We start from the raw sequence: 21,444 nt of genomic DNA, 5'->3' as shown, positions 1-21,444 counted from the left end.
ATAAGATATTTTATTACCTCGTATGGTAACCTTGAAGATTAAAACGTTGTCCCCTGTGCGACATGTGTATGTGCCTGTGTCGGACAGTTGTGCTGAATGTATAGTCAGATTTCTTTGGGTGTCCTCTGCTCGGATTGTGACATTATTGCTTGGTTGCATTTCAGTTCCATCTTTGTACCACTGGACAGCACCATCAGTCCTCGATACTTTGCATGACAGAACAAGCTGCTCCTTTTCCACAACACTCTTGAAAAGGTCCTCTTCTGGGATATCAGCAAATGTTACCGGTGGTGCTGCATAAAACGGTACACAAAAGAAGTAAGTTGTTGCTGGAAAATAAGATTGATGGTTTATGCTCATGCACTCAGTAGCTGTAAGGTCAGGTTTCCACAGCTTAGACATGCTGATCTCAAGCCTTGCTATCTAGATGACAACTCCTTGTAGACATCATAATCATCCATGGGTTATAATCTTTTTTTGTAATGCTTTTGAATCAATCTGAAAGAGTTAATTAAAGCAGTGCACTGATGTAATGCAACCACAGGTGTGTTGGGGGGGTGGGGAACAGCAAACTCATCAAAATACATGCTATGTTTTTCAGACACTGGTCTTAAACGAGAAGCATGTATATGAAAAACAATAAAATGTTAAAATGAGGACATTTAGAAGGAAATGAGCTACGATGAATATGATGATCGGGTTTTGCTTCCTTTTTAGATATTAGAGGTCATGAAGGTGTATAAGAGTCTGCAGTGCAAACATCTTGCCAAGAAGAATCTAAGCATATCACCTTTCACCTCCACATAGATATCGTTGAAATCTGAATCATCATCACTTTTACAACTGCGCACCCCTGAGTATGGAGATGGAGCCGACTTCATAACCAGAGTCCTCTTATTGCCCTCTGAATCGATGTTTATGTCTGGTTTTGCCAAGAGTTTTTTTCCGTCCTCATACCAGCAGGTCTGGCTTGTAGGGTCTGAGATCTCACACTGCAGTTTGATCAGGTTGCCTACTTCAGCAGACTTGTTCCTCTCAGCCTCTGGAACAGCTGAGAATCAAACCGGTGCTATAGCAATTTCAAATCATTGAACAGTAACTAGATTGTAATCAGATTTGCTTAGCTATACTGTGTAATATACATGGATTTACAGACTAAAGGCTGTAAAATTTGATATTTGGCTCCGGATACAACAGATGGTGTTTGGTTTGTGCCTACATAGGTTGACAGTGAGATCACTTAGTTACTTTAATATTGCAAGAGTCAGCGGGCTCCAGTATCACTGAACATTAATCAGTCTAATTTTAAATGATTGGTTGTAACTTTGTACATGTCCAGTATATGCACTTAAAACACACAGCATTTAAATGGCAAAACTTGGTTTGATTTGTTTGCTTTCTCTCCATCTGCTGGTTTCTCTGTTTGTTTCTAAAATTGTAGTTAATGCGGAGCACATACAGCCATTATGCTCTTTCAGACCAGTAGGTCTGCAGCATCTGCAATTCATCCTTCATCTCACCAGTGTCACACAGTGAAAAGCACAACAATCTGCTCTGCATTTTGCAGCAAGTGACAAGTTTGATACAGTCAGAAACTGGCAGTAATGTGGGCTGCCACTGTAAATGCTGGACTGGGCATTTTTTTCACTGAAAAGACTGTAAACACAACACTGACGTAGTATTATGGTGTGAAGTTGTGGCAAGCATTTTGCCTCTGTACACAACCAGCAGACAGATCAATTATAGCATTGGTTAAGAGTTGTGTTAGTGTCCCTTGCACAAAATGTAAGTCCAATATTCACCCTTTTTACTCCCGTTTTGGTCTCCACTGGCTGCGTTCACCAGCTAGCTGCTGGCTTTGTCAGTGGTTTACTGCTGGGCAGTTGGGGAACTGTATATTTATCAGAGCTTTTTGGCTGAAAACAGTTTCCTGCTAAATGTGGAAACAGGGTTGGTGAGATTGAAGCAAATCTTAAAGCTGCAAGCCATAGAACCAAAACTAAACTGAAAACACTAATTCAACCTCAGAGTCAATTGTCTGTTGTTTGTTACAAGTGACTCCTTTCACATTACATATGATAAATTGATCCACTGTAAATATATCGAGTAAATATTATTCATTAATAAATTAATATTAATAAAAACAATATTGAGTAGTAACTGCCAACGAGCTCTTAAAAAGACAGTCAACCACTTCTAGTCTGAAAGGGCCTTCAAGTATTTTCTTCCCAGAGTAACTGTTTGTATTTAATAATTATTCATATTAAATAATATTAGATCCTTAATGTATTTATCCATGATCAAATTTAAGTTAAAGTTGTCATAACCTCCAATTTTCTATTATTTTCAACATTAAATTGTCCACCAGAATCACAAAATGTGTGTTAAGTATTAGTACACATTATCTTAGACTATTATAAATTAAAATGTTGGAAGCCCTAAGTTCTAGTTGCCAAGCATTCATTGAAAGAAGTTAGTGATTCTGACAAAGCTCAAAATACTTAGATCACCTGCAACATCCACCTTGAATTCTATATGGTCATCTGCGGCCTCACAGCTGTACACCCCAGAGTGTGTTACTTCTGCTGATTGAATAACTAGTGCTCTCAGATTTTCTTTTGTCTGGATTTCATATTCACTCTTTGGAGGAAGCTGTTCTCCATCCTTGTGCCAGTAGACTTGGGCAGTTGGCTCTGAGACTTCACACTGCAGCTTAATTGGGCAGCCTGCCTCAACAAATTTGTTTCTTGCAACCTCTGGAAGTGCTGAAAACCTCACAGGAGTAGCTGGGGGATATCATAAGAGTAATGCAGAGCACTGCTGTTAGGCTGTCAGTATCACTTAATACGTAGTGTTGTGCACATGAAACATTTTGGTTTGGTTATTTTAGCAGATACTATAACAGAAGCTCTGTTTTTATACAGTCTTACAAAATACTAGAATCTCTTTAAGAGTTAAGAGTAATTATGCAAAGAAGTGTACATTAAGAGTAATAAAGTAAATGCTAAAATGTTTTTCTTACACCTGGAAGCTCATTCATTCAGACTTAATACAAGAAAATCACCTTCAACGTCCACATGGAATGTCACAACATCATCAGCGAGGCTACAGCTGTAGAGGCCAGAGTCAGAGAACTTAGCTGAATGAATCATTAATTTTCTTAAGTTGCCATCTCTTTTCATATCGAGGCCCGTTTTGCAAAAAAGCTCCAACCCATCTTTAAACCAGGAAACCTGGGCAGCAGGGTCTGAGACCTCACACTGGACAATAATTGGACAACCAATTGCAATCGTCTTGTTTTTTTCTGACTGGGGAATTGGCATGATCTGTGGCGATCGGCCTAAAAGAAGGAAATAAAGGTTTGGGATAAGAGGTGAAATCACAAACATTGGACAGAGCACACTGCTCTGCCAGCAATATCATGTTCTCATGGACATTCAAAACCACTCACACCATAGAATAAGACGCACGTGGTATGTGTAAGAACATAGAAAGGAGGGAAATAAATCACCTTTTACGTCCACTTTGAATGTGATGGTGTCATCTGACGTCGAACATTCATAGGTGCCACCGTGTATTTTTTCAGCTGAACAGATGAGTAGTTTCCTTGTTAGAGCATCTGACTGTATTTCCATATTGTTTTGTGGCAGGAGTTTCATCCCATCCTTGTACCAGTCGACATTAGCAGTAGGATCATGAGAGAGTTCGCAGCTGAGGACAATGGGAGTGCCTTCTTGAACAGATTTGTTCCTGTCAGTCTCCTGAAGCTCTAAGAACTTCACAGGTAGTGCTATGGGTTTCAGATATTGCAAAAAGAGTATCTTGATAAGCTTCATAAACTTAATTTCTTGAAGTAATTAAATATCCAAGCTGCTGTATATTCAATCACAAAGATTTCAAGATAGCAAAATTCCCTCACAAGAAAGCACATTTAACAAAACAACATAAATACAACAACTGACATCACAAAGACAATAAGTGAAACAAAAAATATTCAAAAGAGCAAGAATCAAGAGTTATCCACAGTAATTGTACACTGACATAAAAAGCACAGACAAAAATTAACAGGTAAGACACAAACAAGAAATTAACAAAGTGTTTGTTCATCGCAGTGGTTCCCAACCTTTCCAACTCATGGCCCACTTGAAAATCTCACATGTTGATGGCCTACATCCAACCCCATAGGAATACGGAGGCCAAATAATGTCATCTCAGAGCACTTTATTTTAATAATGATCAAACCTTCAGGACTGTGAACTGAAAGCATGGCAAACGTATATGAAGCTAAATTTTTGTTTTTTGTTTGACAGGGGAAGATCATCCGTCTCTTGGCTCTTCTTTTAATTCTTCCTGTTGCTATCCAGCTATCCATTTTGATACTCCAGTTCTTGCCATGGATGTAATCTTTTAGTGCAGAATCAGACTGGGATAGCAAACAAGTATACGATATGTGGTCCGGCCGGCGACAACTTGCTATGTTCCTATCATTGGCAAGGAGTTTTTAAACATTTTTAATCTTTTTAAAGATCATCTGGTTTATAACATTTAAAACATTAATTTTATTATTTTTAAATTTATAATCTCATTTTTTTCACCAAATTTGTACTGTTTTTGGAAATGATTTGTTTGCCCCCCTGCAATACCTTTTTGCCCATCAGTGGGTTGTGGTCCACAGGCTGGGAACCACTGGTTTATGGGAGCAGTATTCAGTTAGTGTCTTTAATTAAAAATTAATAAATGCTAGTTTTAAGTTATTTGACATGCATAACAAGAAGCTGCATTATGAAGCTCAATGTTTAATAACATTTTTGGAGAGAAGACATTCTATATTATTTTAACATTTGCTAAAAACTTTAAGTCTGTCATTATTCTAGTTTTAGTCTTTAAACTGACATAACACAACATGCAATGACAAATTAAAGTAACAAATTGAAATGTACTTAAATTTTGCATTAGTTGTATTGGTTTATTTGTTAATTTGCAGAAATCATTATTTTAGATGAAACCTATTGGCTATTGGAGGTAGTTAGGTGATGAGAGAAGCATGATTTAATCAACATAACTGCTGTAACAGTTAGTTGGCAGTGCAAGACAGTGAAAGCGGCTCAGAGTTTCTAAGCGTCACCTTTTACTTCCACAGCAAACTGGATGTCATCATCCTTTGACTCACAACGGTATATGCCAGTGTGAACCTGCTCTGCTGATGGGACAACTAGACTCCTCAAATTTCCCTCTGACTGGAAGTCTACTCCACTTTCGGGTTGGAGCTTTGTTCCATCCTTGTACCAACTGACTTTTCCAGAGGGGTCAGACAGCTCACACTGAAGAGCAATAGGACAGCCCGCCATGACTGTTTTGTTCTGGTCAGCCTCAGATATAGCTGAGAACTTCAGAGATGGAGCTACAGGATTGAATGTGAAATAGAATTGGTCAATGATTGGTCAAATATTATGATTAAACAAATGAATCAAAGCAAACTCCTGAGACTAAAGCTTTTAGCTTTCAATCCAGTCTCCTAGGAATTACGTTAAAAACATAATTGCTGACTGGGTTATATTGAGACGCAACATGTTTTTTTGAATGAATGAAATGCTGCATTTACTAACATCAGCGGACTAGTAGTATGGATGACAGGCCTTAGAAAACATACGACAGTCAAGGGTCGCATCTACAGTCCCCTCTGTGGAAGGTATCAGCAAGTCACTGAACTTGCTGTAATGGTGAAAATGCTGTAATCAGGACAAGTACATAGATAGAAGATCAAAGATTTAGGCAGAAACAAATACATTGTCTGAACATTTTACTGTTATCTTCAGTGTCAACATATTTGCAACTTGCAAATTTGGAGAACATTATCTTAATAATAAAATGTAACCCAGGCACAATTATGTTTCCTACAAAACATTGCTGTTGCAGTTTAGTTGTATAGAAACATTATTTTTAGGAGACAGGGTTGCAGCTTCACATTCAACCAAATATATGTCAGTCAAAATCAGCAAAAGCTTGTAGCTTTAAATTATATTTTGTACATTTAAACGCTAAAAAATCCTAGTACATTATTCATGTGAGTCTCTTGAGTAAAGTTTTAAAGTCTACACAGTTTTTGTTTTTCTTTTTTAGTAAATCAAAATTTTTGTTTGAAACATTTGGTGATTGCTCATGAGCCTGTAGGATGATTGAGCTCAGAGAGTTTCCTGCCTTTCCTGTAGGTGGCTGGAAATTTGGAGACACTCCAATGGCCAGTCATCTAACTTGATCAAGCAGAAAATGAATGGGATTAATGAAACCCAGGCCACCTGTCATATCCCATTCTACTTTTCTACTCTGTTGATGTGACTGTGAAAGAAAAAAAAATACCAGACTATATAGTGGAAGGGGAGAGACGACCAACGTATTAAGCACTAGTATTGGCACCTGTATCAGAGAACGTTCATATTTAAGTCATGTGCACAAAGCAGCTGGTGGAAATTTTGTCAGGCAACAATCACCGGCACATGTTGTAATTGTCATTTCCAGTAAATGCAGACAATACTACCCTGGTGGAATTTACGCACTATGCAAGTGAGTATATGGTGTACTACATGTGTACTACATGCCAGTGCACTTATGGAAGCACGTGAATTGAGAATAAGGAAAGGTTTTACCATGGCTAAGTGATTGGCTAAATGTAGACTCTCATTACTTTAGTAGCAAGGTTTTAGTTATGGACTTGCTGTGTCTAAGGGTATTTTGATTTAGACGCAGAATAGAACTACAGAGCAAAGGTTCTGCCATATTTTACCTACTCCCAAGCAGCCACATCACAGCTGAGAACCCCTATTTAGTCATATGATAACATAACAGTAAATGTATGTCATTCAAATAGTGCTAAAGGGACCAGGTGAACATTTTGTTATTCAACTTTATAGCAGCAAGCCATCTTTGCTACTTTAGGTTGTTTCTATTAATCCAAGGTAATAAATAAAATTTTGCTATCAGCAAAGCGGTAACATTCAGATGCAATTTACCCTCACTAAAAATCTATTTGCAGAACAGATAAAAACAACTTGTCACCTGTAACATCCACATGAAACTGAATTGTATCATCTGTTGTCTTGCAGCTGTAAATCCCTGCATGAGACGCCATCGCTGACTGGAAAGCCAGTGTTCTTATGGAACCCTCTGCCACCATGTCTTGCCCAGCTGCTTCGTGTAGTTTTATTCCGTCCTTGTACCAAGAAACTTGAGCGTTAGGATCTGATATCTCACATCGTAGTACTATGGGTTCACCAACATCAACGGACTTGTTCCTCTCAGCCTCACAGAGCGTTGTGATTGTCACAGGCGGAGCTGGGGATGTTTGAGGTAACATCAGGAGAAAATTGCATCACTATGACTGAATAGAACAAAAGATTATGCTTGCAAACAACAGAAGAGCAAAATCTCCAATCAAAATTAGTCATGCCAATACATCTTAAGAGTTAAAATAAGTCATTATAAAAGGTATGTCCTCATTTTATATTAGTAATCTAAAGAGGTATCTTTGGTTAGACTTGAGATAACTAAGCATTCAAGTTAGGATTTGAAGCTAATATATTTACTCTTTTCCCTATTCTTAATATTCCTCACAGACCACTCAAGCTCAAAGTTTTATTTAACTAGGTTTAGTATGAACAAAATCAAGTAAATTGTCAAAATGCCAAGGATTGCAAAAAGCAATCTCTTCATTTTACACAATGTCAATTTTGTGCCCGTCCATTTTTTGTTTGATAATGCTAACCATTTAAATCACCTTCAACAGCCACCTTATTTGCAGTGACACTGTCACTCCAGTGACTGTCACATGTCCTTGATAGATAGATCTCTTCTGATTGGACCGTAGATTCTGGCTTTATATAGTAAGTCTCTGCACACTGAGTAGATGATCTTTGCCCAGAGTGAACTTTGCTGTCTACTTGATCTTCTGTGGCCTCCATGGTGTGATGGCATTCTGCTTGGTCTGTTGTGGCCTGCATGGACTGATGCAGCCCCTTGGAATGGTTAGGCACTGCTTGTCCCTTGTGATAGAGGCCATCCATTCTGACTTGTGGAAGCTGTCCTAAGTTGTAATGCTCCCCTGGTTGTTTGACAATTTCTGTCTCTTTAGAGTAATACAAGTCCAGTGATTGAGGAGATGTGCTGTTAGGGAAGTCTCTGAGCTTCTCTGACTGGACAATTGATGTCTGTAGGGGTCTGTTTAACTCCCCTGACTGGTCAGTTGCAGTCCATAAGGATTTACAGGGCCCCTCTAAATGGACAGTTTCAGTTTGTAAGCAATCAAGAAGCTTCTCTGACGGGACAGATGGAATCTGTATGGAGCTACAGAGCTCCTCTGACTGAACAATTGCTGTCTGTGAGGCTTTAAAAGGCTCCTCTGACTGGACAGTTGTGGTATGTAGGGATACAAGGGGCTCCTCTGATTGGGTAGTTCCGGTCTGTAAGGGTTTAAAGGGCCTCTCTGACTTTACAGTTGACATATGTAAGGACGTAAAGGGCTCCTTTGATTGCACATTTGCAGTATGTGAGGATGTAAAAGGCTCCTCTGATTGGACAGTTGTGGTATGTAAGGATTTAAAGGACTCCTCTGATTGGACAGCTGTGTTAGGTAAGGATTTAAAGGGCTCCTCTGATTGGACAGCTGTGGTTTGTAAGGATGTAAAGGGCTCCTCTGATTGGACAGCTGTGGTATGTAAGGATGTAAAGGGCTCCTCTGATTGGACAGCTGTGGTATGTAAGGATGTAAAGGGCTCCTCTGATTGGACAACTGTGGTATGTAAAGATGTAAAGGGCTCTTCTGACTGTAGAGTTGTAGTTTTTGAGGAGTTAGAGAGCTTGTCTGATTTCATGGTTGAAATCTGTAAGTGGTTAGTAAGGTGTTTTGACTGGGCAGTTGAAGTCTGCAGGGGGCTCTCTAGCTCTGACTGATCAGTTGGCACCTGTATTGAGCTATGTAGCACCTCTGACTCAACAATTGCAGGTTGTAAAAAATTACAAAACTCATCTGTCTGGACAGCTGTCTGCAGGGAATTATCAAACTCTTCAGATGGACCTTCTGCATGCTGTGCATAGTAAATGAATTCCTCACCTTGTGAATCTGCGGACTGTTTAGTGTAATGGTGTGTGTTAGATTGGATTATTGTTGGCTTGGCAGAGTTACAGTAAACTGGAGGTTGTCCAATTATTGTTTGTTGATTGTCGTAGAGCTCCTTTGGCTGTTTAGTTGTTATCCTGTCAGTCGTATATTCATATGTTGACTGAGAGGTTGGGATAGGTCCGGAATGGTCTTCATATATCTGTGTATCTCCTCTCTTGCCACTGAAGATGCCGGAATTGCATTTTGAGGGCATGCAGATAACTTCAGTGGGATAAGCCTCTTCACTGGACTTGTTCTTCTCTTGGTCAGAAGAGAGCCTTGGCGACGTAGCTATAAGCATTGTGATGTACACAGAGAAAGGTTTTCAGTGGTTGATGGTGATACTTCTTCTCATAACAGAATTTTACATCAGTGTGGGTTAGCATGGAGTTATGGGATAATCCATTGCAAAGACAAACAAGAAAGTCGACCAGGTTTGGTCTGAGATTGAGCTCCTATATTTCCCCTTTCAACTGACTCCTTGTATTGTCATGCCATCAATCTCTGCACTAACACCTGAAAACCTATAAAGTACTATAATTTTCTTCTCTTTGGTAAGAGTTCGTTGTCATTGCAACGGGGAGAGGTTCAGGGCAGCAATGTGAATGAGAGGATCTGGTGATGAATAAGACATAAGATGGACTTTAAGAGTTGTAAGCTGCTTGTTACAAGCAAAGATGGCTATTAAAATGAAGAATGAATTGACAAACACAACATATACGTTAGTATGAACGGCAGCTACTCAGCAACTAAACAACCACATATTTCATTAAGAGCCAAAAACTGCAGGAAATGACATGAGACTAGGGATGACAATGTCACAAAAAGCAATTGTGAATAAGAAAAAAAAAAATACAGGTGCCTCAGATGATTGAGCTAACAATAAAATACACCACTATTGTTAGTGGCATTTATGTGCTGGGTTAACATGGATGACTGATGTTGAAATATATCAAATCACCTTTGACATCCACAGTGTATTGGGCAGATGCATCAGCTATCTCACCAATCTCATCACCATAGTGACACTGCCCTGCTGTTTGGACAAAGCCAAAGAGAAAACAATGAGCCGAGTGATAGCTTCATGTAGGTAACTAAATTCTTGATTCGTAATTGTGCAGGTACATTGTGGAACACCACCTGTCATGTCCACATTTGACTGTGCATCACCAGATGTTTCACAGCCAAACCTCTCATCGCCAGACAAGTCATGTGACTGGAGGGGCAAAGCTTGGCTGCTGCTCTGTGATTCACAGTCAGATTCCATTTTTGGGTAGATCTGGGTTCCATCTTTGTACCAACAGGCTTTGGCAATGGGATCTGAAATCTCAAATTGCTGAACAATTGGGCAGTGCTCGTCAGCAGACTTGGTCTTCTCAACATCAGGACCAAGCAGATATGTCGGAGATGGCACTACAGACAATCATTGGGGGGATAATTTCAGTATACATTATCCTAGGTATTAGAAAAATTACTTTTAAAGAGATACTATCACAGATATCAGCTCTGTATTGTAACAACAAGAAAAGGACAGACTAAAAGCTACATAAAGAGTTAGTCATAACCAACATAGAAAACACACGTACAAAAAAAATCACCTTGATTTTTTACTATCAATTGGGCAACATCATCTGCTGTTGCACAATAGTATGCTCCAGAGTTTGAAGGATGAGTTGGTTCAATAACAAGGGTCTTCTTGATGCCTTCCATTTCAAAATCAGGCTCTCTATTAGATTCATGTTCTTTATCCCTCTGCCATGACACATGGACAGAAGGGTCTGAGGTTTCACATGTTGGTTCAGTGGACCAGGTTGCCTCAAGTGACTGCGTCTCCACAACGTCTGGTGACGGCGACACCGGCAACGTTGGAGCTAAAGATGATGATTAATATTATAATCGTGGACTTAACAATGCATATTTAGACTCTAATTAAGAAAGGGGTTATAGGTTCAGCTTCCCTAAGCATGGAAACTAATGTGTTATATCTCAGACCAAAAAAACGCACATTTTCAAGGATTACATAAATATTATCATTTTGTAAGTACAGATTAATTTTACCAAACAGAAACCGTTACAACTTCACACAGAATACTACTAAACAAAGACAGACAGATATGCATATTTTAAACATTAGTTGCATCTAGTCTCCAGAAAGCTCTAGTATTTGCTCTAAGATAAAAAATTTTGATTAAAAAAAAATCACCTTTGATATCCACAGTGAAGTGGATAGTGTCATCAGAGGTTTCACAGCTGTATAGCCCTGAATGCAAGAGCTCAGCAGATGGGATAATGAGTCTCCTCAACGTGCCATTACTCTGTATATCCCAACCATTCTGCGGGAAGAGCCTTACACCATCTTTATACCAGCACACAGGCACAGTGGAGTCTGCAACCTCACATTCCAGCTCCAAAGCTTTGCCTGCTTCAAGTGACTTGGTTCTCTCAACGTCAAAGATAGTAGAGTACGTCACTGGTATAGCTAGCATTGGGAATTCAGGACAGCTAAATAAAATCAAGTCTGTGGAAATGGATACCTTGCAAAAATGTAACTGCTGAGCAGAAGATGAAAGGGCTTTGGAGACTTTCAATTCAGGGAGAGCCAAAGCAGTCACAAAACAAATGATCATAAATAGTAATCACCTGGTGTGTTAACAGTTCTTTAAGCTTATGTGCATGAAACAGTCCTTCAAACAATTTAGAGTTGAAGCGGGGATTATTAGTGGCATCTAGAAAGAGGAGGTGGGGTTACAATATAAACGCACAAGATAAAAATTGTAAAGTCACCTTTGATCTCCACTTGAAACTCCATGGTATCATCCTGTGTGGTGCATCTGTACACACCCGAGTGGCATAGCTCTGCAGACTGAACAATTAATGTCCTTGTGCTGCCCTCTGAGTGGATTTCTATTGTAGAGTTTGAAATGAGCTGCATTTCATCCTTGTACCAGCAAACATGGGCCTCAGGATCCGACACCACACACTGGAGTACAATAGGGTAGCCTGCTTCGATCGACTTGGTCCTTGTTTCCTCAGGAATTGCTGAGAACTTCACAGGTGGAGCTATAGATATGTTTAGATCTTAAGTCAACCTCATGCCAGCTGTTTAGATTATTCATAATAATCCATTTACTGACAACTAAACTACTTACATGCTGTAATACAATGGAAAAAGGTGACAGCTGAGCTGCACTTTAAATAAGTATTAAGAAGAAAGGTAAAAGACGAAATTCAAGGGTGTCATAAGAGTTAGTTGCTTTGCTGAGAAGAAGCTTGTTAATGTTTCACATTGCTTAAGTTAAAACAAATCACCTTTGATGTCCACACTGAACGTGATGGTGTCACCCTTTGTCTTGCAGCAGTATAACCCAGAGTGGAAATATTCTGCTGAATACACAATCAGTTTTCTTGCCAAGCCATCAGTTAGAATATCTACTCCATTTTGGGGATGGAGCTTAGACCCATCTTTGTACCAGTGCACCTGGGCAGAAGGATCTGAGAGCTCACATTGTAAAACCATGGGGCAGCCTATTTGGATGGTTTTGTTCCTCTCATCATCAGGAATTGCTGAAAACCTCACAGGTGGGGCTATGGATATTTGGATATTTTAATGTATCATTAAATTGTAAAGATTAAGTTTTGATAAGTCAGATTTTAAAAGACGACTAAATGAACTTATAAAATAAAAAAGACAAGAAAAGTGGCAATGTGATAATAAAGATGGTTAGTCTGTGTAAAAGACACCAGTAAGAAACTCACCCTCTACTTCCACATTGAACCTGATGACATCATCAATGGCATCACAGCAATACACCCCCGAATGTGAGAACTCCGCTGATTGGATGACAATTCTTCTCATGGTGCCCTCTGATTGGATATGAAGACCCTCCATTGTTTGTAATTGCGCCCCATTCTTGTACCAGTGCACTGGAGCTGCAGGGTCTGACAGCTCACAGTAGAGCACAATGGGGTTCCCAATTTCTACAAATTTGTTTCGATCCATTTCTGACAGTGGTGAAAACTTGACAAGAGGAGCTGCAAGTGTTTAAAAAAACATTGAGAATTTTCACGGAGTTTTGTCACAAAGGGTAATGAACTAAAAGATTTTTGCACATTTGCACTACCAAATTCCAATTAAAACAAAAGAGTTAAACAAAAACACAAAGGCCAACCAAGACACATACTATGACAGTGACGCACACATACCTTGAATATACAGTGCTGCAGAATCCCGGATGCCATACGCAATAAATGTAATCTCAGCTCCATTATCTGTATCGCGAACTCCCCGAATGCGGAGAGATTGGTGTGTTCGTGACCGACGCATGGAAAAACGTTCATCCTCCTGGAGCTGAGTACCATTTAAGAACCATGTACCAATAACTGAAGCAGAGAGCTCAATAGAGAAGATGGCATCTTGTCCCTCAGGCACCAAGGCATCCTGTAAGGGTGCTTGTATTCTGGCTACTGGAACTAAAGAAAAAGGATTTGGACATGATTTAGCAAGCAATGTCCTAAACCATGTTGAGTTTTAATTAATAGAAAAAAAAGCACGGTTGTTTTAGTAGAACTGAACTTACCCAAGTGAACAGCTCTAGGGAACTCGACATTGTTGCTCTTGCCATATTTGTTTACACTGCAAATGCGAAATCGATAATCTGCCTCACATGGTACACTGTCACCAAGGATTTCGACAGAGGTTGCAGAGTCAGTGGTGAGGCACTGCAGCCACTCCTGTGAACCAGTGCCCACTTCCTGCCGCTCCAGCACATATCCGGACGGAGGATTCTTTCGCGAATCCTGAGCAGGAATCCATGACAGAAGAGCAGCATTTGCACGCTCTGTGTTGATCTGCACACCCACTGGACAACTGGGAGGACAATGTCTGGCCGCTGAAACAAAAAAAGTCCATCATGGATCAACATCACATCAGATCAACAGCACTTTAGATGGAATAGCTGATATATGTTGATCAATTCCAAAAGCACATAGTTAATCTTAAGCAAAGCTTTGTGCAACTATTGTATATGGAATGCTGTAATTTATAGACAAGGGACCCTACCTTTCACTCTTAGTTGAGAGGAAGTCTTGGATCTTCCGACGAGGAAAGTCACAAGGCCAGAGTCTTGGGGCATTGTATTGACGAAAACCAGAATGTGAGTTCGACCAAAGGACTTGAGAATGGTCTGATGGGTTTCACGCAGCTCTATGCCATCTTTGTACCAGTGAATGTCCATCTCTTCTTTTTCCACTTCAACACAAAAGGCAGCATTTTCACCTTCCAAGACATCTACTTTTCTTGGAAGTTTCCGCAAAATCGTACCTGCAAGAAGACATTTGAGTGAGTGATTCCTTAGCATATTAACAGGACAAGGAATCTGATTATGAAAATGTGTTGAATATGTCATACATGTCAAAATTTGTTAAGTGTAATTGCCCTCCAGAATGATGCGTTGTCTGACCTGTCCCTGTCATCCGGGTTAAAATAATGTCATTAGGGTTTGGTTACCTCCCTCGTCATGGCTAAATTAATAACTACTTGCTCAATGATAAATAATTTTGGTATTTGTTAAAAGAAAATATGTTAACTATTGGTATGGAATGGGAAGTGACCAACATTTTGTTGATCCTTCCAGCTGTCTGACTATTTCTTCCTTTGCAGGCAAGAGCCATTATTCCCTTATTGACTGTATATATTTTGTTATGGGCTTTTGCTGAATGACTGCTGTTATTTTTCTTGGAAGGACTCATAGGTCATAGCTCAAAGGTCTCATAATGGACCAGGACTACTGAACCAAAACAAGTAGCAATACTGTTTGTTTCCAGTTTGATGCCAGTTATTTTCAAAGCATTGATGAAAAGTAACACAACACAAAGTGCTCTCCAAAGTCAAATTGACCTGACAAAAATTCAGACATCAGACTTTATGTTCACTGCCAATTACAGTTTTCATGTCCAAGGATTTACCTTTTTTCTCTTGCTCCTAAGGAGGAGAGAAAAGTAGTCATAGTGCTTATTAAGAACAATGTTCACATCCATACACTGTCTGTACTGAGGTTTTGGTCTTCAAACAGACAAATAGTGGGTTAGGATTGTCACACACACACACACACACACACACACACACACACACACACACACACACACACACACAAAAACACTAATTTCTCCCGACTAAAAATTGTAGTTAAGGTACCACATAGTCTGTATATGACACCATGCTGTTACTTCTTCATGTTAATCAGTTTGCATATATTTTTGCAATGTACTGTGTTTGTCAAATAAAGCTATCGTTATCTGGTTTACCTCTTACAGCTACCTCTGCAATACTTCTCCCCCCATCGGGCATCTCGCAGAGGTAAATCCCATCATCGTCAACTCCGATGTCACGGATAGTTAGTCGCCTTTTTGTTCCCCACTCCTCCATTCCATATTTGGCCCCTGGCTGCAGTCGTCTATCCTCCAGATACCATGTGATGGGAACAGAGTCTTCTGGAACTTCGCACTCAAGAACAGCCAAATCTCGTTCCCATACTTCCAGATCAATAAGAGGCTGCTTGAATCGCACAGGTGGCTCTTGGACCAAGGAAGAGGAAGAACACCAGTTTGATTAAGCTGATATAACTTCTTCTAATGTACTAGAACAAGCTTGAGATATTCATATTTATTTCTATCATCAAATGACAGTACTATCATTTCATCCCTATAAATTCTTCAGGCAGGTCAGCCCTACAAAAACTCACAGGACACTATCTAGGTCCTTCTAGTAAACATTGTAAATTGAAATATATTTGGCAGCCAATTCCAGTGAACTAAACAAGATGAGCAAAATCCTGAGACAAGTGGCTTATTTAGTTGAGGAATGGAAAGGTCATTAACACATCAGGGTGTTAGATAGGAAATAAACTGTTTGTAACTGACACCATCAGACAGTACCAGACAGTTGTAAACAAAAAAATGTGGACTATATTTAGTATTCTGTGTGCAAAACATTCTATTTCCTTATCTTATTGTTTTAACGAATCAAATTAAAGACTCAACTGATTAAGTACATTTACCATCTTCCATTTAAATGACATTTACATTTACTTTCTAGCCACCACTTACTATTAACCCTATCTCAGTGTTACTTTCTCTGTCTCTGCCTGATACAGTACAATACTTTATGTTGGTGCCATGAGTTTGGACTTCTCTGAGCCATGTGAGAAATATGATTCCCTTCCCAAAGATTTTGATCACATGGACGCCTCCCTAGACCTTTTACAAGCTAAGTGACTTTGCAGACATCTCTCTGCTGTTGGAGTCCACCTCAAGCTCAGGTCAAATTTCAGATCATTAATACATTTCATTAATCCTCCAGTGGACCCAGGATTGAATTACATTTAATGCAGCTGATGTCAAATGATTTGATTACTAGTTATATTTGCAGCTCACAGGCCTGCTGGCCTGTCCTTTTATGAATTTACGTGACTGATGATACACTATATACATGACATTTACTTGACTAAACTAGTTCTTTAAAATGAAGACTTTTAAGGAAAAACATTAAAACAGAATAAAATGTAAGTTGCAACTTAATGAAGCTTTATATACAACAATGCAGATTAATTAAGCAATTTTTAAAATCCAGTTGTACTTTAAAAAGGATCAATATTCCACCATAACAATTTTTTACTTTGCCTTGTCTTTCTGGCCTTATTCCAGTAAATGATCTCAGAGAACCTTTTTGGAGACATCTCACTGACATCATCATAATATCAAATGGATAGAAATCTGATCCAAGAACACACCAGACCCTCACTTTCCTTTACTCATCAAAAATACATTCCAGGCTAGAACTCACTCTTCAAACCATAACTAAATTTCTTTAAATTTAACAAAATTAAAACTCTGAGGCCTCTGAAAATGATCTTGACTTACCCTTTACGGAGAGGTGTACAGCACTGAGAGTTTGCCCTGCAGTATTTGATGCAGCACAAACATAAACTCCATTATCCTTCTGCTTACAGTACAGAACCTTAAGTGTGAAGTATCCTTCTCTGTCCTCATATAACAAATATCGCCTTCCAGACAGTATCAGTCTGCCGTCTTTCCTCCAAATTATTTCTGGTTTGGGTTTACCAGTCACAAAGCAGCGGAATTTGGCATGTTTGCCCTCTGTCACTGCGAACATTTTTACTTTAGTAGTCATGGTGTCGTCTTTGAGTCGGTTTGACACTTGCCTACCACTCCTCTGTTTTCCTTGGTGGGCTTTCCAGTGGCCATTTGTGTAGCCATTACGATTTCCATCTTCCTCATGTCCAGGCCCTGCATCAACAAGCAACACAGCGCCTGCCAATGCTTCCCCAAATTCATTCCTGGCTTTGCAGGTGTACACACCCCCATCTGGGGCACGGGTCTTAAAGATCTTGAGCTGAAACCATCCACCGTCCTGGTAGCCCACACTGAAATGGGTGCTTTCAAATATTTCATTAAGTTTCCTGCCATCCTTTTCCCAGACAACCTCTGGTCGTGGGTTACCCCAGAGCTTACAAGAGAAGACAGCATCTTCTCCACGGCCTGCACGAGTTGAGAGGGGCTTGATGAGGAATCGTGGTTTATTTTCCTCTCGTACCTCCATCTCTTGTGCCTCACCTTCCACCCTCAGTGTGGCCGCTGCATACGTTTCCCCAATGCTGTTCTTTGCTTTGCAGATGTACTGGCCACCATCTTCTGTGGTCACAGCTGAAATGATGAGATTGTAAACATTTCCATCCTCAAAGACCCTATATCGTCCTTGCGGGTCAATCTTTTCATTATTTCGCTCCCAGATAACTGCTGGCCTTGGATCGCCACCAATTTGACACTTCAGGACAGCGTCAGTCCCACTTTGCACCACCACAGGTCTTGGATAGGCCAAGAAACGTGGTGCACCACCAAAGACATCCATTGCCACTTCTTTGTCACCTTCACTTCACCTTAAACAGTCCAGGAGAGCAAGATGTGGCAGTTATTTACTGGGCTAAGATGGTCCAACTTCTGCACTGCAAATTTCTGAAAAGAGAAATAACAGATTACTTTGATATCAAACAAGTTTGAGATAATACATATATAGTGAAACTAATATATTCATAACATTTTAGGCGGATCATTCAACCTTATATGAAAAAAAAGACATAAGAAAAAAATTACACTTTTCGCCTTTCTGCATTAAGGAAACAAACCCATATATTTTGGAAGGAAAAATAAAACTTCTATCGTTCAAACTGTCAGTGTCTGCCCCTTCTACATGCATGTGTTTCAGCACAAACACATGATATGATTAATTGAATTAGATCTGTCTGCATGAGAGAAAAACACAGGCTAGCAGTGACAGGGGGACAGCCTAGTCCTGTTGCAATGGCAGCCACAACACATAGCCGGTACAGCTGGTGCTGTATTTCAGTGGGAAAGTGCTTAATATAGCAAGCCCTAAATAAAGACCTGCGAGGGAGTCTGTGTGTGTCAGGTATCACAAAGACAGCCCTGAAACCCGCGTGCTCATACAAACACCGGCCGAAATCATAGTCTGCCCACCCAAGAGACCTTGCAGTCAAAATATGCAGAGCCCCTATCACACCCTTTGTTGGCAGCTCTGATAGGGAATTCTTTCTCTTAAATGTCACCATTAAAGTAATTTTTCTTTCATATTCATAAATAAATCACAGTTGCACAGTTGTAGAAATTTCATGTATAATAGAGTTTCTCTCTCATTGAAAATTATGCCCTCCTTTTTACCATTTTATCCTTTCTCCTTAAACTTTTGCTTGATGAGCTTTTGAATTTGACAGAATATTTTTTTATCAACTTAGCCTTTAGTCCTCTTTGATATAGCATACAAAGTTTCAGTTCTTGAGGAAGATAAAAGTGTTAATCGAATCCAACTAATTGTCCATAATAATATCACACTGAAACATTTAATAGCAATATATTAATGCTAATATTAATAATAAAACATTGTTGTTATTCAAACACAAAAAAACCCAACCTTAAGTCGTATTCTTTCACGCCTTTAAAATTGTTGTCCATCATTATTTGAGATGCATGACAACTAAAAAAATCGCCCATTTGATTATATTTTTTGCTGCCATCACTAAACACTGTAGGTAAAAACAAGTTTGGTCTAAATGTTGATGTAAAAGAGAGTCAATAATAGCAGCTTTAATTGGTTAACAATGAATTTTCCTAACTTAAAATTTAACTGATTGTTGATATTTAGTATAATCTTCAAATATAATGTTTAAGTGGGTGTTTCCATAAATATTAAACGTTGCATAAAAAAATCTTTTTTTGCATTATGAGATGTTTTATTAATACAGTTTCGACATTGCATTGAAAGAGTCTTCAGTATTCCCTCCGGAGGTTTAAAGAGAGGAGATTAACCCCTGTGTTTACTTGTCTGATTTAATTGGAATGACCTCTGCCCCCTGTGAAGCTGTGCCGTGTACCCCTCATATGACCTACCTCGCTTCAGTCGCCAGGAACGACCGTCAACATACATTCCGCACTTGCAATCTCGCTTCAAGTTGAGAAGCAATGCCACCCGTCTCCTGAAGGCTGAGTAATGTCCCAAGTTGACTTCAAATTCAGACACATGCTCTCCTCAAAGATCCCAAGATCCACTCTAGCACATGTCTGTAACTGTCCGGTAGGAGGGAGGGAGAGAAAACAGAACTTCAGTATCCACACCAGTGTCCCGTTTAACAACTTCAGAGTGGTCCCCGAAACTCTGTGTCGGTTCAGGCCATAGACACCCCAAGTGTCATTGTTCGTGGAATACCATTAAATGCTTTTGCAGCTGCTGCTGTCCCCTAAAAATACTGGCTGCCTCGATGACAGCAGTGAGGATAAGTCAGACACTTCCATTCACTTGCCAGCAGGGGCTAAAGATAGTCCAGGTGGCCAGTGTAGGGGGACTGCTTAGCTTACTTAAGGCTTTGCAGTAAAAATCCAAGGAGAACAGCAAGCTTCTGGTCTCTAAATATTATAAATCTCAACTAGATTAAATCCCTCACATTCGTGTCATTCACAATATACACACTAAGAGTGTACAATACCTGTAATTTGGATATAAATAAATACATTAATATACACCTCCACTAGTGTTGCTGCAACACCTGAATCTTTCCAGAAACACGGGTAGTACTGTATGGTGAACCTGTCTTTTGCCCCTATAGTAAAGATAATACTGATGTACTTGCTGATTACAGCAACATATTTCTTGGTCATGAGTACTGTAAAGATGAGAGTATAGTTAGTTTTTATTCACACAAACTTAAGCTGGGTCTTTTCCTTGCATTGACATTTGCCACCTAGTCAGCCAATCAGGGTGAGTCGGGTGAGTCCCATGAGGTTGCCCCCCTCCACTTTTCTTCAGCTGTGGATGGAGGCGCCTGCAGGCCGAGGCTCACTAAGCTGTGTGAGTAGTGGGTGCTGCACCAGTAACCTCTCAATGGCACCCAAATCTGGCTTTGCAATCTTCATCCAAGTCCAGCATCAAGGAATTTTTCCACACAATGAGGCTGACATTTTTTAACTTGTTTTTTCTAAATAGCAAAAGATCCAGTTCCAAGCAGCTGGAGCTGTTCTGACTGTCCTTGTGTGGCCTCTGCTCTGAGCTATTTCATGGCTCCTTCCCTATAGCTGTGTTTGGTGTGTCATGTGTGATGTGGCAGTTATGACTACTTTGCAGATGAAAGCAAGCATAACCTTAGTTCAGGTACAGCACAAGACATGCTCGCATCATCTGATTGAAATCAACTGGTTAATTCATGCTAGCATCTTGGCTTCTGTCTGACTTGGAACAAACATTTTCATGCTGGTGTACCACCCTAACTTACCTCTAGTTCATTGTATTGTTTAAGTAAAATTTATATTTAAGTCTTCGAGTGGATTTTACACATCGAAGTCTGACACAATAGTTGTTGTTTGGTGTATTGATAGACTGCCCATCATCTCTGCTTGAGGCTCGTGGCTCAAGGCTACATTGCCACTACTAGCATAACACAACAGAATCTCTGACCAAACTGTTGTCAGTCAAGTTGCATCATGGGTAATGTAGGCATCAGGGTTTGACAAGGAAGAAGAATGTATAGAATGAATCTGCTGAATCTGGCTCAGCTGCACCAATTTGGATCCATTTATAAAACAAAAACAAAAGAGACTGTGCTTTAACTCATTAGGGAACACCACAAGCCTGGACATGGAGGAGCACCCAGCCCAAGCTGAGGCTTGACTGTTGGCTTCTATATTTTTGTTGGACAGCAAACTACTTATGA

General features: G+C 39.7%; 1 protein-coding gene across 13 annotated transcripts in view; it reads right to left on the bottom strand.

Annotated features, from left to right (window-relative positions):
- obsl1b (obscurin like cytoskeletal adaptor 1b) overlaps positions 1–21,399 on the bottom strand; it is a 38,676-nt gene extending 17,277 nt beyond the window's left edge. Inside the window, exons 1-19 of one of the 13 annotated variants that reach the window (XM_071485433.1) lie at positions 19,631–21,390; positions 17,069–18,181; positions 15,455–15,724; positions 14,211–14,471; positions 13,729–14,040; positions 13,355–13,621; positions 12,908–13,183; positions 12,461–12,736; positions 11,936–12,211; positions 11,355–11,630; positions 10,750–11,022; positions 10,292–10,564; positions 10,113–10,187; positions 7,054–7,329; positions 5,126–5,401; positions 3,512–3,790; positions 3,065–3,340; positions 2,511–2,786; positions 18–293 (exon numbers count right to left, since the gene is read on the bottom strand). In XM_071485433.1, the coding sequence (XP_071341534.1) occupies positions 18–293; positions 2,511–2,786; positions 3,065–3,340; positions 3,512–3,790; positions 5,126–5,401; positions 7,054–7,329; positions 10,113–10,187; positions 10,292–10,564; positions 10,750–11,022; positions 11,355–11,630; positions 11,936–12,211; positions 12,461–12,736; positions 12,908–13,183; positions 13,355–13,621; positions 13,729–14,040; positions 14,211–14,471; positions 15,455–15,724; positions 17,069–18,077 (5,503 nt within the window). In that variant the 5' untranslated portion in view covers positions 18,078–18,181; positions 19,631–21,390. Of the gene's footprint in view, positions 1–17; positions 294–2,510; positions 2,787–3,064; positions 3,341–3,511; positions 3,791–5,125; positions 5,402–7,053; positions 7,330–7,771; positions 9,443–10,112; positions 10,188–10,291; positions 10,565–10,749; positions 11,023–11,354; positions 11,631–11,935; positions 12,212–12,460; positions 12,737–12,907; positions 13,184–13,354; positions 13,622–13,728; positions 14,041–14,210; positions 14,472–15,454; positions 15,725–17,068; positions 19,147–19,630 lie in introns of those variants that run through there. The other 12 variants (XM_071484855.1, XM_071485350.1, XM_071484681.1 and 9 more) reach the window with 12 other exon arrangements.
- Between the last annotated feature and the right edge of the window lie 45 nt (positions 21,400–21,444).

This window comes from Trachinotus anak, unplaced genomic scaffold, assembly GCF_046630095.1.
Source record: "Trachinotus anak isolate AG129_WGS33_773 ecotype Australia unplaced genomic scaffold, CSIRO_AGI_Tana_v1 ptg000001l, whole genome shotgun sequence".
NCBI lineage: Eukaryota > Metazoa > Chordata > Actinopteri > Carangiformes > Carangidae > Trachinotus > Trachinotus anak.
Note: the sequence above shows the minus strand (reverse complement) of the source record. Positions and strands in the feature narration are given on the sequence as shown.